An 18,674-nucleotide genomic window follows, 5' to 3' on the forward strand; every position below is an offset into this window, starting at 1 on the left:
ATAGGGGGATCTCCACAATATTGTGAGCTTTACCGCCAGGAGTTTAACAAGGTTCCCACAGCGAATATCTAAAAAAAAATCACACAAAATCTCCTTCTGCTTCCTGCAGGGGGATTGGAAAAGGAACCATTCTTCTTACCAAGGCCTGTCCTAGGGGTAGACTAGTTAACCAGTGCCTAATCTGCTGGGGTTTTATCAGAACCTAACTGACCTGGGAAAGGGAAATACCCAAGTCCACCCCATCCTAGACATTCTGTTCCACCCAAGAGGGGAGAAAAAAGAAACTGAGAAACCACAGCCCAGAGGCACAGGCTCACGAAAAGGCTGAGCCCTCAACACAGGCTGGAGAATGCACCCCACACCACCACATTACTAAAGGCTTATTTACAGCAGCTTCTTTTATCCAAAAAAAAAGAAAAATTCCAAGGTGTGCCAAACAGCAAAAAACACAATTTGAAGAGAGAGAGCAAGCATCAGGAATGGCAGGGATGTTGGAGTTACCAGGCCAGGAGCTTAAAACAACTATGATTCATATGCTAAGAGCGCTAACAGAAAAAGTAGGCAGCACGCAATGTAAGCAGAGCTGGAAATCCAAAGAAAGAACCACAAAGACGTGCTAGAGATCAACAGCAATGTAACAGAAATGAAGAATGCTCTGATGCAGGAAATCAAAGAAGAACTAAATGGAGAAATAGTCCATGTTCATGGACAAGAAAACTCGATATCATCAAGACGTCACCTATAGATTCAAAGCAGTTCCTATCAAAATCTCAGCAAGTTATTTTGTGGATGTTGACAAACTGATTCTAAGGTTTACAGAGAGAGCAAAAGACCCAGAATAACCAACACAGTATTGAAGGAGAAGAATAAAGTTGGAGGACGGATGCTACCCGACTTCAAATAAAGCTTCAGTAATCGAGAGATAGTGCAGTATCGGTGCAAGAACAGACAAACAGATCAATGGAACAGAATAGAGAACCCAGAAATAGACCTCCATAAATACGGTCATCTGATCTCTGAGGAAGGACCAAAGGCAAGACAATGGAAAAAAGATAATCTTTTCAACAAATGATGCTGGAACAACTGGACATCCACGTGCAAAAAAAAAAAAAGGAATCTAAATACAGACCTTACACTCTTCACAAAAATTAACTCAGAATGGGTCACAGGGAGAAGGGGAAGCTGGGACAAAGTGAGAGAATAGCATTGACATATGTACACTACCGAAGGTAAAATGGATGGCTAGTGGGAAGCTGCTGCATAGCACAGGGAGATCAGCTCCATGCTTTGTGACAACGTAGAGGGGTGGGATAGGGAGGGTGGGAGGGAGGGGATATGGGGCTATCTATACATTTAGCTGATTCACTTTGTTGTACAGCAGAAACTGACACAACATTGTAAAGCAATTATACTCCAATAAAGATATAAGAAAAAAAAATGAGTCACAGACCTAAATGTAAAACACAAAACTGTGAAAGTCCTAGAAGATAACATACGAAAAAATCTAGATGACCTTGGTATGGTGATGACTTTTTAGATAAAACACCAAAGACATGATCCATGAGAGAAAAAACTGATAAGCTGGGCTTCAGTAAAATTAAAAATTTCTGTGAAAGACTGTGTCAAAAGAATGAGAACATAGCTACAAACTAGGAGAAAATATTTACAAAAGTCACATCTGATAAAAGATTTATCCAGCATATAAAGAACACTTAAAACTCAACAATAAGAAAACAACCCAGTTAAAAAATGGGCCAAGGACTTTGACACCTCACCAAAGAAGATATACAGATGACAAATAAGCATGTGAAAAATTGTTCTCCATCATATGTCATCAGGGAAATGCAAATGAAAACAATGAGATGCCACGACACACCTATTGGAATGGCCAAAATCCGGAACACTGACAACACCAAACGCCACCGAGGAGGTGGAACAACAGAAATTCTTCTTCATTGCTGGTCGCAGTGTAAAATGGTGCAGCCAGTTTGGAAGACAGTTTGGAACTTCCTTACGAAACTAAACCTACTCATACCACACAATTCCACAGTCGTGCTCTTTGGTATTTACCCAAGAGTTGAAAACTTATGTCCACACAAAAACCTACACACAGGTGTTTATAGCAGCAGCTTTACTCATAATTGCCCAAACTTGGAAACAACCAAGACTTCCTTGAGTAGGTGGATGGATAAACAAACTGTGGTGCATCCAGACAGTGGAATATTATTGAGCACTAAAAAGAAACAAGCCATCAAGCCATGAAAAGACATGGAGAGGGACTTCCCTGGCAGTCCAGTGGTTGGGACTTTGCCTTCCAACGCAGGGGGTGCGGGTTCGATCCCTGGTCGGGGAACTAAGATCCCACATGCCTCGCAGCCAAAAAACCAAAACATAAAAAAGAAGCAATATTGTAACAGATTCAATGAAGGCTTTAAAAATGGTCCCCATCAACAATGAGATCCCTGATTGAACACCTGTATAGACCATAACCTCCTGGACTTTGGTGGATTTTGATCCACCTCTTGGATGGCTCATTGTGAGCAAAAAGCAGTAAGATGGAGAAGGTGGAGACGTTTCGTGGTCTGCACACCTTCCTTTTCTTTTCTTTTCCCTCCTCTCCCTTGTCCCTTTCCGACTCCTCCTTCTTTAGTAGATTGTAAGGAAAATGTTAGCATCAGAGAACTAGAATTGGATTCAAAGGGCTTCCAAGAATGGAGAGAAAAGCTTTGGTAGAGGACCAGATAAGTCAAGGGATCTTAACCACGCGGCAAGTGTGTGATTTGCCTTGGACGGCACCAGAGTGCTTTTTCTGGAACTGCATCATTTAGACAGGGCCACATATGCTCATTTAACACAAATTGGTGAAAGACTTACTAGGTGCCAGGCTCTGTGCTAGCCCTAAGGATGCCGGATTCATAAGATTGGAGTTATATCTTTGAGGATCATTAAATCTATTAGTTCCCTAACATTGTCACTCTGTTTTTGTTGTTACTCTTATTTTTTTTAATTAAAAACATTTTTTAGATAGAGAACTTCTTATTAATTCCCTTTATATAATTTAAAAAGAAGGTTTTTAATGTAATAATTTAGCATGGCATAAATGTTGAGTCATTACAGTTGGAAAATTGTTACTCTTATTTTTAAGAGAAGTTACAAAAGTTAATGGTAATCCGAAACCAACAAAACAATGGCAACAACAACAAAAAAATTAATATCAAAGAAAAAATTCTATTTTGAAGATGTTATCTAGAAAGAGTGAATACTTTAATTAAGTGAAATAATGATTATTTATGGACTTATGGTTACTTATTGGTTTTTGTGTGCCTAGTTCTTTAGAGATCTAGCATGACCAGTGCTGAATACTTCTATTCAACTTGTGATTCCCAAGAAGAGGAATGGGTGTCACTTTCATCTCTTTCGCTGAACTCGTAAATACAAGAAGTGACATTGTTATCAGTACATTATCTTTGTCTAGGAGGACAACAGTATACTTTGAATTAACTTCCTGTGTTAGGAGTTCATAGTATACACAGGAATACAAAATGAACTGCAGCAACTGTGGGGTGAAGGATTATAAGTGTCCCAGATTAATGAAAATGGTGTAATTCTCCTCAGATTTCCCTTTTCTGAACATGAGAGCAGCCGGTTATTTTCCTGTTGAAAATTCTCAGATGTTGTATGACAGCGAGTGGAGTGAATCTATTTCTTCATTAAGAATAGCTATTAGGGCTTCCCTGGTGGCGCAGTGGTTGAGAGTCCGCCTGCCGATGCAGGGGACACGGGGTCGTGCACCAGTCCAGGAAGATCCCACATGCCGTGGAGCGGCTGGGCCCGTGAGCCATGGCCGCTGAGCCTGCGCGTCCAGAGCCTATGCTCCACAACGGGAGAGGCCACAACAGTGAGAGGCCCGGGTATCGCAAAAAAAAAAAAAAAAAGAATAGCTATTAAACTTCTATTTCTTTTCTCTCTAAAAAATATTTGATGGCACAGGCATAAAGAAAGAACTACCGACTAAATACTTGGTTTTCATTCTTAGCCTCACAATACACAATGGGCAAAATATAACAATTAGATGGTAGAAACTTAAGTTAATATTTACTTTCACAGTTATGGGGCAGGACATTTCAAGAATTGGAAGAAATTTTATAAAAATTGTTCATAAAGAAAACCTCAAATTTCTCTTTAGCTTCCAAAATAGTTGAAATTGCAAGATCATGTTTTTGACCATTGCAAAAAAATTGTTTTAAATCAACAATACAAATGTGAATGTTCAAAATCACTCTTTTATAACATTATTAGGACTAAAGGAGAAATCAAGAATAGAATTAAAATTATATTTAAAACTTATGAATAGCACGTGTCCAAACTAATGGAATGCAGCCAAAAACTACAGCTATTCGAGTCCTTTGCATTTCCATTTAAATTTTAGAATTAGCTTGTCAATATTTGTAAAGTTGTAGCTTTAAATGAGTTTATAATACAAAATGGAAAAGAGGAAATAAACATTTAAATTAATATTTTAGAAAGAGCCAAAAAAAAAAAAGGTCCACATCAAAAAAATCTTCCAGGGCCTCCCTGGTGGCGCAAGTGGTTGAGAGTCCGCCTGCCGATGCAGGGGATACGGGTTCGTGCCCCGGTCTGGGAGGATCCCATATGCCGCGGAGCGGCTGGGCCCGTGAGCCATGGCCGCTGAGCCTGCGCATCCGGAGCCTGCGCGTCCGGAGCCTGTGCTCCGCAACGGGGGAGGCCACAACAGTGAGAGGCCCGCATACCGCAAAAAAAAAAAAAAAAAAAAAAAAAAATCTTCCAAAAAAAAAAAAAAGACATGGAGGAACTTTAAATGCGCATTAATTGAAAGAAGCCAATCGGAAAAGGCTCCACACTGTATGATTTCAACTCTATGGCACTCTGGAAAAGGCAAAACTGTGGAGACAATAAGACCAGCGGTCGCTTGGGGTTGGGGTTTGGGGGAAGAAAGAATAAGCAGACAACAGGGGATTTGTAGGGAAGAAAATCTACCTCCCTCTCAATTTTGCTGTGAATCTAAAACTGCTGTTTAAAAATAGACAAATAAATGAAAGTATATCTGGATACTCAAATTCAATTTAATTTTTAAAAAGTATATGATTCACAAACTTCCATTCTTTAGCCCACAGTGGTCCCAGTGTATCTCTATGCCAGAATGTCACAGGGCCACCCCTCTCCACCCCAGTAAGAACCCCTGCTCTGGATTCAGAATACTGGGCACCTCCTCTCTTGAGAAACATTTCCCTGACACAGATGTTTGTTATATTACTTTGCCCCCTGGGCGGTAAATGTCCATATGTTTACTTAAAATCTTACCCCACTTACTTTTTAAAGGCTGGATGTGTTTTTGTTTGTTTTGTTTGCTCATCCAAACTGGTGTCAGGAGTTCTTAACCGTGAACTTTGTGAAGTGGTAGGGAGACTGTGTATGGAGATACACATGCCCTTTGCTGGGGAAGGAGCCTTGCTTTTTATCATATTCACAAAGGAATCCTTGACTCCAAAAGGCTTGGTTTTGTATACTTCGACATCCTATAAACCAGGGATCGGCACACTTTTTTCTGTAAAGGGCCAGAGTAAATATTTTCAGCTTCACAGACCAGTTTCTGCCCCGACTACTCAAGTCTGCTGTTGTAGCTCAAAAGCAGTTTGCCAACCCCTATGGATAAGCATAAAATGGAAGAAATTTAAATACCATCCCCCTCCCCTTACATGTGGATCCCTCCTCTTTCCCCCGACGCACCAGGACAGTCCTGAGCACCACACTGAAGTCTCAATGGAAATTAGGGGTCACATTTTATATAATCAGCATATTTAATGACATGCTGCCAGTATCTTACTTTAGCATATGGACTTAGTGTAAGTGTTCTCACTTATTTTAAGCCATCCTGAGTGTTCATAGACAAAAATATATCGTTACTAGGTTTGATAGGAAAGCTCTGAGCTGCCTTTTTAATTCCAAATGTTGTACAGTCTTAATACCTCCATGCACAGTGGGTCTGGAGGGAAGCTGGCAGGGCAGTAAAATGCCCATGGTATATTACTGACTTTCATAAAATCGAGGGTATATTGAATTTTTCAAGCCTCACTTCAGTAGAAGCAGTCTAGGAAAATAAATTCTGTCTTCTCATTGACGTCCATGACTTTAAAAATATTTTAAAATAAGCTGGGTTTCGGCTAGACCGAAACACAACAGGAAAGGGTCACCTTTAAAAAAATCATCTTTTTTGTACAAGATTACCCAAAGCGCGCATTCCTCCCCACTTCCCGCCTCTTTAGCCGTGGGTTTTCCACGCCATTCCCAGTGATGCTGGCTTTCCCTGTGCTCTTATTTCTCCGGCAGAGTAACATGAAGAGACACTTGAAAAAGTGTGGCTCCAGGCAAGAAAAGCCAACCGCCTCGGAAAAAGGAAGACGAACGAAAAAGAGGAAGCCGACCATCCCGAAAGAGACGGCCAAGGAAGACGGTACCTCACATTACATGAATCAGGTTTTATTTTGACGGTGGTTTTCTGGGTGTACGTTCCCCTGGGTGCTGAGCGTTACTGCGCAGGGGACGCATCCAGAAACCCTAAGTGTCCGACCCCAGCAGGCGCCTGGTCCCAGCAGCCATTGCTGCTGCTGCTCCAACGGGCGGGTTGGTGAAGTGGGAGGATGTGCAGAGGAAGTGAGCCTGGGGACCCCGGTGGGTCCACACCCCCCGTCACATGGGGTCCTGGCGGGACGTGAGAGCCAGGCGATGACGCTGCACATGCCCCCGCTGTCCTTGGTCGTGCTGGTGGACCGTCCCTGTGCCTGGCGGAGCTATGGGCCTGTGTCCATCTCCTGGGGCTGCCACAGCGAATGACTGCATGCTGGGTGGCTTAGAACAACGGAAATTGATTTGCTCATAGGTCTGGAGGCAGAAGCCCTAAATTAAGGCCATCAGCAGGGCTACGCTCCATCTGCACACTCTGGGTGGGGGGGGGCACCTTTCCTCGCCTCTTCCGGCCTCCGGTGGCCCAGGCGCCCCTGGGCCTGTGGCTGCATCACCCCGTCTCTGCCTCTGTCTGCCCGTGGCCGCATCCCCTGTATCTGCGTCTCACCTTTTCTGTCTCGTACCGACACGTGTCGTTGGCTTTAGGGCCTGCCTGGAAGATCCAGGAGGATCTCATCTCGAGGGCCTTCATTACATCTTCAAAGACCCTTGTTCCAAATAAGCCCGAGTCCCGGTTTGGGGGTTAGGATGTGGACGTGTCTTTTGCGGGGCTGCCATTCAACGCATGCCAGGCGTCAGTCTTTTCCCTCCGGCCTCAGGGAGCAGATGTGAATCCCCAGGTTAACACAGGGGTTGCCCGTGCCCTGTCGGCCCTGTGAATGGTTCTGCTCCACGAGGGGGAGGCCCTGGCTCCTGTGCAGCTGTTCTGTATGTTTTCTGTTCCTTTCGTATGAGAATCTTAGAACTTAGAGTGTGATTGGAAACCAAGGCAACCTTCAGCAAAAACAAATGGAAAATGTTTGCATGACATCCTCATCCTTTAAATTCTCTAGATTTTGATTCCAGCCCCAATCCTGGACTTGTGAATGTTCCCACGGATAGCTGGAAGCCTCTTCCTTCCTTCAAGGGTTGTCAGATAAAGTGGAGGACACGCCCAGTTAAATTTGAATTTCAGATAAACAATGAATAACTTTGTCGTATGAGTATATCCCACACACTATCTGGGATAAACTTATGCTAAGCAATGATTCAGTGTTTATCGGAAACTCACGTTTAACAGGGTGTCCTGCAGTCCGTCCTTTTCCCCTCTGTGCTGCGTCCCTCATTGCAGTAACTGTCCACATGCCAAACTCCCTGGTTCTTTTTCCACGTCTCACCCACCTGGCAAAGCTCAAACCCTGGAGGCATCGCGGGAGCCAGGTCCTGGAGGGCGGGTGACCTGGCAGGACCTAGGGGTCCTCAGTCGGTGCACAGCTGCCCAACTCAGTTAGAACCATCCAGAATCGCACCCACGGCCCATCTCTGGAGCACTGGCAGGACCTAGGGGTTCTCAGTCGGTGCACAGCTGCCCAGCTCAGAACCATCCAGAATCGCACCCACGGCCCATCTCTGGAGCACCTGTTTTATCTCCTGCAGGAGTTAAGGGACACATGGTCCCTTTTACCGAGTGCAGCCCCACACCGCAGGCCTTCATCCCGTCCGCCAGTGGAGAACCGGATGGCAGAGGCCACAGCCCGCCCCGGGCTCCTGTGGACACCCCGTGGCGCCTCTGCCTGGCACCTCTCCCACCTGCTCACCCCTCCACGTTTCTCTCCTCCCTCCCCAGCGGCCAGCTCGTCCGGTTCAGCCAGATCCTTCTCGCCAGCCTCAAATATACTTGTGTCTTGAGAAAAAATAAATACACTGGCAGGACTCGCAGCTCCACTTGGCTCCTTCTTGTTCCCATGGACTCCCCTCTCCCCTGGCCCCTCGGCCCCTCCACTGGGCTTCTAGCCCCATCACGCCACCCGAGGTCACTGCGTTCCGCCGGCCTCTCCCTGCTTTCCGTGGCCCTCGCACTGCTGACCGGCCATCTCTTGACCTCCAGACCCACTTGCTACAGGCGGAGCCTCCTGGCGTTTCTCCTGCCCCTCTAGCTGCCCTCCCCCGGCCCCGCTTCTAACCACAGCTCCTTCTCCTCCGCAGTCGGCCTGGTGTCCATAGAGGACCACTGCCCCCATGCCCACACCTGTGTCATGTCCACACCTGTGTCATGTCCAAGCTGCGCCATGTCCACACCCATATCCATACCTCTGCACTTATGCCCTCGCCCTCGTCCACAGCTGTGTCCACACCTGAACCGCATCCACACCAGGCCCACGCCCTGTCCTGCGGCTGCAGTTCCTTCAGGCAGGTCACTGGTGTCCAGGACTGCAGCCCCCGTAGCCTCTGCAGACTGGGGGTGAATATTCAGCTGCCTGGTGAGCACGTCTGCTCAGCTGTCTCAAACTCAGTCCATCCAAAACTGAAGTCTTGACACCCCTCCGCCATCCCTGCCACCCTCAGCCTTGTTCTCTCCCACATCCCCGACCCACACCGGCGTCTGGGCCCCTGAAGCCGCGGCTCGCACTGGCAGCCCCTCTCGGCCACATCTGGAGGCAGCCGGTCCTGGCACCTCAGCCCCCGCTCATCCCGACTCCACCCCTGCCTCCGCCTGGCCCAGGACACCGTCTCGCAGCGCCTCTCCCGGCCGCCGGGGCACCTTTTGCACGTGCACGTTGGGCCCCTCCGTCCTCACCGCCCACCTCCCGCAGCCCCTTCCCTGACCACCCTCTGCTCCAAAGCCCAGGACCCCAGACACAGCCCCCCAACTCCAGCACCCAGCCACGCTGGTCCCCCCTCCCATCCAGGCCAGGCTCACCCTCTCCTTTGCCGGGAATTCCTGGGTGACGGTGCCCCGGTTCCCCAAGCTCCCACCTGTGCCTCCCTGAAATCTCAGCTCTGAGCCCCGATCGGGTCAGCTCCCTTCGCATGCCCCCAGGACTGTGTCTCTGCTCTGCAGATCCTCACCCGGGGCTGAGTTTCACGTTTCTCTGACCCTCCGGTGAGTGCCGTTCTCAACTTCACCGTGCTCCCCTGCAAGGCGGGCCTGGCCGTCAGGTCGGTCCCCAGCTCCCCCCGACCAGGCTGGCGTCACTGTCGGTTCATGCACCGCTTGTTAAATAAACCAGCGAGTCATGAGCACAGTCCCTTATGGGCAAAGTCAAGCAGGTGAAATCGACTCAAATCCTTCAACCACGGAAAAGAGATCCCGAGGCCAGGTTCCCCGGACCCCTCGGCTGGCTCCCAAGATGCCGACATGAATGTGTGACTTCCTGGCTAATTAGGCACCTAAGGCCCCCCCCCCCCCGATACATAAATGCAGTATTTTCTTTGTGCCTAAAAGGTTTGGCACAATTCTTCCTGAGTAAGAGTAGCCTTCACTAGCGGCCTTGAAATCGTTGCCCTCCGTTGGTGACATTTCTGCCGGGGAGCGGAGTTCAAGCCTAAGGGCTTCCAGCCTGGACACCGGCCTCCGCAGGTGCGGGGCAGCACCTCACCCTCATTAGTCCTGAGCTGACCTCTCCCCAACGTGCTTTCTGGACGTTGACATTGAAAGAACAGAAAAAAAATTTTTTTAGTGATGGAGAGTGGGTCCCCACGTGCGCCTTCTCCCCCGTTTACTTACACTAGTCTTTGAAACAGGACCATTCTGTCGACGAGCTCTGGGAGGGGCCCTGGAGACACGGCTGGCGTTGCCTGTTCATGAGCCAGAAGGGCAGAAAGGGCAAAGCTCTTGCAGTTTTAAAACTCGGGGATGAAAAGACTGGATATATTAAAACGTTTTGCGTATCGAAGAGGGTCAGCTGTGTATTCAAAGTAACGTGTGAATTGAGACAAGTAACCTGACTTGTATTAGCCAAAAACAGGACTTGATTTGCACTTCAGGGTTTTTTTTTTTTTTTTGGAACCTCCATCCTCCAGGTAATCGTCTCACTTCTACTTTTGCCATGTCAGTGGGTCAGCGTGTCCCCCACCAGGTCCTCGGTAGATTTCTGCAAGTTACTGTCAGACGGCACCTATTCCGCGACTCTTGTGTTCATCTTTGTACACAAGGCCTGGGTCTTATTCCTCTCCCCCCTCCCCCGCCAAATGCTTCAAGGAACCGTAAGCAAAACTATGTTGCAACGAGTTTGAAGTCACATGCGGTAAACGCCTTCTTCTGGGCGGGGCCCTCTGTCTCTCATTGCCCGTGCCTGTCAGTGACTTTCCAGGGGTCTTCTTGGGGAGGAATTTGGAAAATGGGTAGGGGGTTGGATGTGGATGTGAGCCTCTGTTTTTAGACTCCCAAAGTTGGGCTGACTGTTTAGAAGCTGCTGGAAGGAGGGCAGGGATGGTCACGGATCTGAGTGTGGCTCATAGCGTGTACCTAGCAGGACGCTTGACCCGGAGGTGACTCGGGGTATGTTGGTTAGCTGATGGGACAGGTGTCCCGAGAGCAGCTGGCCTTTTTCATTTCATCAGTGTCATTCCGTGGGCACCAGGACAAGACTTGTGTAAGCGGTCCGGCCAGTAATTCACAGGATCTGCATTCACCTTAAGCCGTGGTTCTCAGCGGGGGGTGATTTTGCCCACCAGGGCACAGGTGCCTGTGTCTGGTGGCATTTCTGGTTGCCACAGCTGGGGGAGGGTGCTTCTGGCACCCCAGAGGTCAAGGCCAGGGAGGCTGCTAACCACCTAACGGTGCGCAGGACAGGTTCCCACAGCAGGGAACCCTTCGGCCCTAAATGTCTACAGAGCTGAGGTTGAGAAGCCCTGACCTAAAGCTGAGGTTGAGAATAAAAATTCAGCGATTGTTTCCAAAATACAATCGCACCGTTTATCAGTTCTGATGTCTTGGCTGCTTTATTTTAAATTTGCCAACGCTGTGCCTTTTCCCCAAGAAGCCGCTGCCGAGGAGGCCTCCCTGGTGAGCGGAGAGCAGTACCTGGGAGGGCTGGTTCCCATCGACTTTGGAGAAGCCACGGCTGGAGGCGAGGACCTGGAGGAAGACATGACCTGTGAGATGATCCTGGCCGTGAGGGAGAAGTGATGGCGAGTCCGGGTTCAGTGTTACGACATGTCATTCTTAATGCACGTTACGAGGGTTTAGCACTGTCTTTGAAACAATTAAATTCATGACAACGGATGGTCACAGTTTTTCCAGAGCTTGTGGTAGTACCTAGAAATGTTTGCCTATTTTCAGTTGGGTATTTCAGAAACACTGCAGGTATTTGATAAAGGGCCCAAATCCTGAATTGGAGGATGAAACCTCAAACCTATAAATTCATTCACTTGATACTGGCAGGGTGGCCCACAAGGAATGAGCAGTGATTTTTGGATAATAGTCATTTCCATGATAACGTAGACTACTTACTGCTTCAGCAAACAGGCAAAGCTGGGAAACTACAGGTTGAATTGTACACACCCATGATGTTTCTGATATTATGAGGTTTAAACACAAAAGACGAATTTTATGTCCCTTTTTATACAAATGAATTATCCATAAAATTTAAAGCTACCATAATACTTTTAATTACTTCCAAATTCAGTGCAAAGGATCCTAATGGTATTTTTTAAAACTGAGTAGAAAAAGAGACACCTCAGATTAGACTGGAAAGTGATGAGCAATTTTTCTACTGTGGCAGATCAGCAGGGCTCACTTTGAGATTTTGTATTCTTTCTTAATTTTCTTTGGCAGGTATGAAGTCCCCCCATTACATTCCGTTATAGCTTATTAGTATATCAGTTTGTCACCCTTTTGTTTTGCTAAAACGCCTTTGTTTATATTTTTAAAATAATTGGCCGAGAAGAAACAGAAAAATCTGATAATGAAAATGTGTACTTGCAGAGAATTTGTACTTTTTTAGAGCACCTATAATGAGTATTTTTTTGCCACACCAAAGAGGTTTTCCCACATTCGAGCAGCGCGTGAAATGCCTCTTTAGTACTTAAAATTAACTAGTACCTATCTTTATACTGAGTCGTATTTTTCTTCTTTTCTTAGCTCAGCAGCTGCTTTTGCTGTGAACTCCCTCCACCCCATATTTTAAAATCATTGATAGGTCCTAAGTTCAAATTCTTTTTTTTTCAGCTTTATTGCGATATAATTGACAAATAAAATTGTAAGGTATTCAAAGTGTACCTTGTGATGATTTGATATACAATTTGATGTGTGTATGCATTGTGAAAGAATTTCTCCCATCTAGTTGACTAAATTCAAATTCTTAAAATGCTGATCTGCTGTTAAAATACCCCAACTTCAGAAGCCCCATGTAAGGTGAACATATGGAAGCAATTTCCCAGCAGGAAAGGCAGTATATTCTTTTTATGACAGTGAATTAATTGAAATCACATAATAAGACTAACCCCATGGTCTGTTGTATGCTGTAATTGGGCCTATTTGAACTTTTACAGTAGTTTCTTATTCTTTGACTGTTGTTTAAAGAGGTTTTTGCAAAACTCAATAAAATAAAATGACTTAAAATTGCCTTTCTTTGTTTTATGTGAATGATGGTGCTAAAAAAACGTCTTCTCTGCCTGGTGGGGATGTGGAGAAACTGGAACCCTTGTGCTTTGTTGGTAGACTTGTAAAATGGTGCAGATTCTATGGAAACACTATGGTGGTTCCTCAAAAAATTAAAAACAGAATTACCACGTGATTCAGCAATAGGGGATAGACCCAAAAGAATTGAAAGCAGGGTCTTGAAGAGATATTTGTACACCCGTGTTCATAGAAGCAACATTCACAATAGCCAAAAGGTGGAAGTAACTCAGATGTCCATAGATAGACAAATGGATAAACAAAATGTGGTCTGTCCATACAATGGAATATCATTAAAAAGGAAGGAAATGTTGACACCTGTTACAGCATGGATGAACCTTGAGGATATTCTGCTAAGTGAAATAAGCCAGCCTCAAAAGGACAGATACTGTATGATTCCACTTATGTGAGCTCCCTAGAGGAGTCAAGTTCATAGAGACAGAAAGCAGAATGGTGGCTTCCAGGGGCCGAGGGGAGGGGGAGGGGGAATTATTGTCTAATGAGCACAGTTTCAGTTTCGGAAGACGAAAAGGGTTCCAGAGATTGGTTGCAAAGTGAATGTACTTAACCCTACTGAACTGTACGCTTAAAATGGTTAAGATGCTAAACTTCATGTCATGTGTTTTACTAGCATGTACGTTTTTTAATTTAAAAAGAACAGATAACATAAGAAACATGGTTTGAAAATGTAAGCCCAGTTGGTATGTAGACACCATCAAAAACTCCCCAGAAACAGTCTTTCATAGGTAATTTTCAGTGTTTTGCATGTATAACATCTGGATGAGCTATTAGGTAGAATTAAGTTCAGATGCTCGGCTTTGATTCCGTTATGTGCCCAGATTCCCACTGACGCCTGGATCAAAGGAGAAATTCCTGATGCCTTTGACTTCTGTGACAGGAGCAATGACACCAGTCTCCACAAGAGAGCAGTGGTTTCTTTCTTTTCAAACACGGAGACGGACGCCAGACCTTGGAGACAGTTAACAAACCCAAGTGATAACAAACAGTCTTGGCGATTCATTTGATCACTTTCGTACGACACAGAAAAGGGAGTAAAAAGCTGTGTCTTTAATAGTAACAGGAGGGTTTCTGGCCCTTGAGGTTGCTCAGTGAGAAAAGGGCTTTTCCAGGACCTGGAAGAGAAGACACTCGTGGCCCTGGGGTCAGGATGCCCAGAGAGAGACCGCCTTCGCCATAGTTCTGCGAATCCAGCCGGAAATCATTCTGGAATGCACACCTCTTGGACAATTTAATGCCTCCTTTTTGGGGCAAGGGTGTTCAAATTACAACATTGTTTGACCACAGTTCTACTATATAAAGGATGCTTTTTAAACACACCTGAGGCTTGACTGTTGCCTCTGTTGTTTGAGATCAGTCACTGAAAGGGTTGGGACCACAAGGGGGGTTAAGTCCTGATGGAAGTCAAGCAGCTTACGTTATAAAGGTCGACAGCCTTGTGAAAATGGCAGGAGCTTCTTATTTTCCAGATATTATTTCCAGTCTAAATGTGACGCATTTGGCTAACCATTGATAATCTTACTGAATAGCCCCTGGGAATATATGCTTTATGACGATCAGTCTTTAGTGGGCAGTGTTACTTAAACATGTTCAATGAACAGCCTTAGGACCTTTGGCTTATCAAACCGACTGTTTCTACATTTCCCCAATTTTTTTTATTGCAGTTTATTTTTAATTGAGTGTATCAGATAAAACAGATTTTAAGGGGCAGCCTCATTTACGGTGCTACTTAAGTAGCTTTTGTCTCATTTCCAAGGCATGGCTGCGATGATGAGCCTCATTTCCATAAATCATTGTCTTTTATAGTATGCACAATTTAGGATGTCAAAAGACATACATGCTTGTTTTTCTGAGCAGTTGCAGGTAAGTACTATACGGGATGCTCACCATGCTTGTTGAGACAAAAAAATGCAGTAAAGGAAAAAAAAACTCTGAGCCACAATGGCTGGGAGCCAGCCACGGGAGACCATATAGGAAGACTACAAATAGCTCTCATGGTGGAATATTCCTCAGAGAAGCAGCCAAACGACAGCCGGCACGTGATGTCATTTCCTGTTAATGAAGAGTGACAGTTTGTTGAAGAGTCCAAAGGTCGCCGATTAAAAGACTCATCCAGATAATTATTATAATTGTATCCCAAGGCCTGAACTATAAGTATCAGGAAAGTAATAACAGAAAACAGCACGCCAGACACTGAATTACTTTAAATCAATCAGCATCTGTCACTAACTTGATTGGAAAAGCTGTGTTTAACCTTTTCCGAGGTAGCCCTTTCACTTAATGGCCACTTGAAAACTTTAAATGAATTTGTGGAGAGAAGTTCATCTAGTATTTCAAAGCATGAGAACCGCTTCACCCCCTAAAAATGAGTAACATGCTTATGGCATTGAAATCGTCGGTGAATACTGACAAAATAATTCTAAAAGGGATCCTAGGATTTTTCTACGACATAAAAATATGTTGTCAGTTAAATAATTTATCTTAAGCAGAAAAAAGAATTTCACTACACAGGCACCCCCAAGGTTTGCTGCTGGTGTAGAAGGGTTTAAGTACAGCTGCCCCAGATGTCAAAAATAAATTTTAAATGGAATATAGGAACACATAGGCTTTTTCTGTCCTGGCCACAGAGTGCCATTAGCAAGCCTGATGCCAACTCCCTAAATAAAAAAGCTAATATTTGAAAGTAGGAGTCTTTCGAAGGAGCTAGAGGAAGTTGAAATTTTATTAATGGATGTGCCCAACTTAGCAGTGAAATCCCTGGAACATTTTCTGCTGGGACAAGCCCTGGAGACCGAAGTGTCACCCGGCATGACCGTCTCCCTAGAAGCGGCCACAATTGTTGACCACTCTTTTTCAACTTTGTGCGCCTGGATTTTAGAACGTGATCCCAAAGCTGTGGATATTCAATATCGTATGCGTGAACCCGTGTTACATCTGATTCCTGAATTCCCTCGGAAGCCCCAGCACGAAATGGAAGTAATGTTTCAGGACGTGGGAAGGACAGCTGCGTTCACGAGCCACAGCGGGAGCCTGGCACCCCTGCTGGAGGGGGGGGAGGGGTGCTTTCAAGGATGGATGGCATGACTGGAGCTGCAGGTGGGCAGTGAGGACAGTGGGACAGCCCCGCCTGGACTGAAGCCTGTGTCTGCAGAGGGCCTGGGTCCTGCTCGGAGCAGCGTCGCCTGTTGCTTGGGCGTGTACTTCTCACTGCACTGGTCACCTGGTCCCCCACTGGCCTCGGCCAGCGTGAGGCCCCTCCTGAAGCGTGGCTCTATGTCCCACCACATGACACACCTGACCGTCACCTGCTCCCGTCACGGGGGCGGGGGTGGAATCCCAGCTCCTCCAAGGCCCTTGACCATGGAGCTTCAGAAATCTCTCTGGGCGTTGGGACTGTCCAGGGGCTTGTGAACTGGACACCCCAGTCCACGGAATTAGCAGCTCCAAGTGGCACCGGAGAATCAGGCAGTATTGTGGCAACGCCACCTCGGCATCATCTGCCCTCCAGGCTGGGTGTCTTCCCTGTTTTCACCAATGTCGGGAAAACTGAAGATGCTTTTAATACCGGGACCTAAGCATTTCACTCTGGGTGGTTCTACCCCAAAGAGCAACTCAGCAGCTCTCAGGTGGCCTGTCAACTGGTTTTTGTCCCATAGGGAACGGAAGAAGACAGAGCCTCTGGAAGCGACGTGTGAGCTGTGTTCTGGAATTTGCGGGGCCTCCTCCGTGGTTTGGCACCGAGATCGCACACTCAGGTGGCCTGGGACAGCTGTTTCACGGTGGCAGCGCGTGACCCATGGCAAGGGGAGGGAGATGGCAGGAAGATCCGGGACCTGCCAACGGTACAGCAGTTACTATCAGGCTGCTGGTAAATGTGTCACGTAGAGCACGAACGTTTGAAAATGCATTTGTCTGACTTTGCAAACTTTGCATGTGTCCTGTGTCAGGCTAAGAGTCCACTTTGGATAACACAGACCCATTTCAGAATAAGAACAGCTGGATCTTCTTAAAAATTATTCTTACCATTTATTGCAACAGTTAGGATAATGTCAGGATGGATGGATGGATGTGTACAGGTAGATACTTGCTCACATTTTTAAAATTTTTGTTTTTAAAAAATTTCATGAAGAATCAGAAATTAGTCATGGGAATATGGGGCCTTTAAATGTTGGCCAAATAGAAATTAATTTACTAATCACAACTTTTTATCTAAGTGAAATGGATATTAGAATTCTTCTTAGTGCTATTTCCAACAATACATTTTTTTTACATATTTTTAATTTTTGAGGTGTAAGTTACATAGAGTGAAATTCCCCCTTTTAAGTGTACAATTCTGAGTTTTGACAAATGAATGGCCATGTAACCACCGCCCCAAATCCCACTGTGCTCCTTTGTTGCTACCCTGCTCCCAATCCATAGCAACCGCTGGTTTCTTTATGTCCCTACAGTCGTCATTTCCAGAATGTCATATAGATGCAATCATATGTTTCCAATCAAAGACACTATATATTTGAGTCTGGCTTCTTTTATTCAATGTAATGACTTTGAGGTTCAGCCTTGCTGTTTCCTGGATTATTTGTTAATTTCTTTCTACTGTGGGATAATATTCCATTGTATGGCTATTCTACAGTTTGCTGTCTATTCGCCAGGTCAAGGACATTTGAGTTGTTCCCACTTTGCGCGGATTATGAATAAAGCTGTTATAAACATTTGTGTACAGGTTTTGTGCAAATATATATTTTCATTTCTCTTGAGGTAAGATCTCTAGGTCATAAGACAGAAGTTGTTCAACTTGATAAGAAACTACCAAACCAGTTCCCAAAGTGGACACACCTGTATTCCCACCAGCCAGGTATGAGTGGTCAAGTTGCCCACATCCTCGCCTTCACTTGGTATTGTCAGGGGGTTGTTTTGTTTTGTTTTGAGCTGTCCTAGTAGGTGTGTAGTGACATCTCATTGTGGTTTTAGTTTGCATTTCACTAATACCTAGTGAGTTTGAAAATCTTTCCATGGGCTTACTTGCCATCTGCGTATCTTCCCTGATGAAATATCTGGTCAAATCTTTTAACCATTTTTTAAATTGGGTTGAGAGTTATTTATAGATTCTGGACACAAGTTCTTTACCAGACATATATTTTGCAAGTATTTTCTCTCTGTTTTCTCTTTTCATTCTCTTAACGGTGTTTCTCAAAGAGCAGATTTTTAAAAAAAATTTTTTGATGATGTCTAATTTATCCTTTTTTTGATGGTGAATCATTCTTTTAGTGTCCTGGCTAAGACATCTTTGCATAACGCAAGGTCACAAAGACTTTTTTCTAGGTTTACTTCTAGAAGTTTCATAATTTTATGTTTTGCACGAAAGTCAAGGATCCATTTTGAGTCAAATTTTGTATATGATACAAGGTGTGGATCAAGGTTTCTTTTTCACATATGGATGACCAATTGTTCCAGCACCATTTGTTAAAAAAAAAACATCCTTTGTCCATTGAATTCCCTTTGCAGCTGCGTTGAAAGTAAATTGGCCACACGTGGAATCTATTTCTGTATTCCA

The 18,674-nt window shown here is 45.3% G+C and overlaps 1 protein-coding gene across 2 annotated transcripts in view; it reads left to right on the forward strand.

The window, feature by feature from the left end:
• CTCFL (CCCTC-binding factor like) overlaps positions 1-11,614 on the forward strand; it is a 29,992-nt gene extending 18,378 nt beyond the window's left edge. For both annotated transcript variants that reach the window (XM_060077996.1, XM_060077997.1), the window contains 2 exons: positions 6,370-6,493; positions 11,466-11,614. In XM_060077996.1, coding sequence (XP_059933979.1) covers positions 6,370-6,493; positions 11,466-11,614 — 273 coding nt within the window. The remainder of the gene's footprint in view (positions 1-6,369; positions 6,494-11,465) is intronic.
• The last annotated feature ends 7,060 nt before the right edge of the window (positions 11,615-18,674 follow it).

This window comes from Mesoplodon densirostris, chromosome 16, assembly GCF_025265405.1.
Source record: "Mesoplodon densirostris isolate mMesDen1 chromosome 16, mMesDen1 primary haplotype, whole genome shotgun sequence".
Lineage (NCBI taxonomy): Eukaryota > Metazoa > Chordata > Mammalia > Artiodactyla > Ziphiidae > Mesoplodon > Mesoplodon densirostris.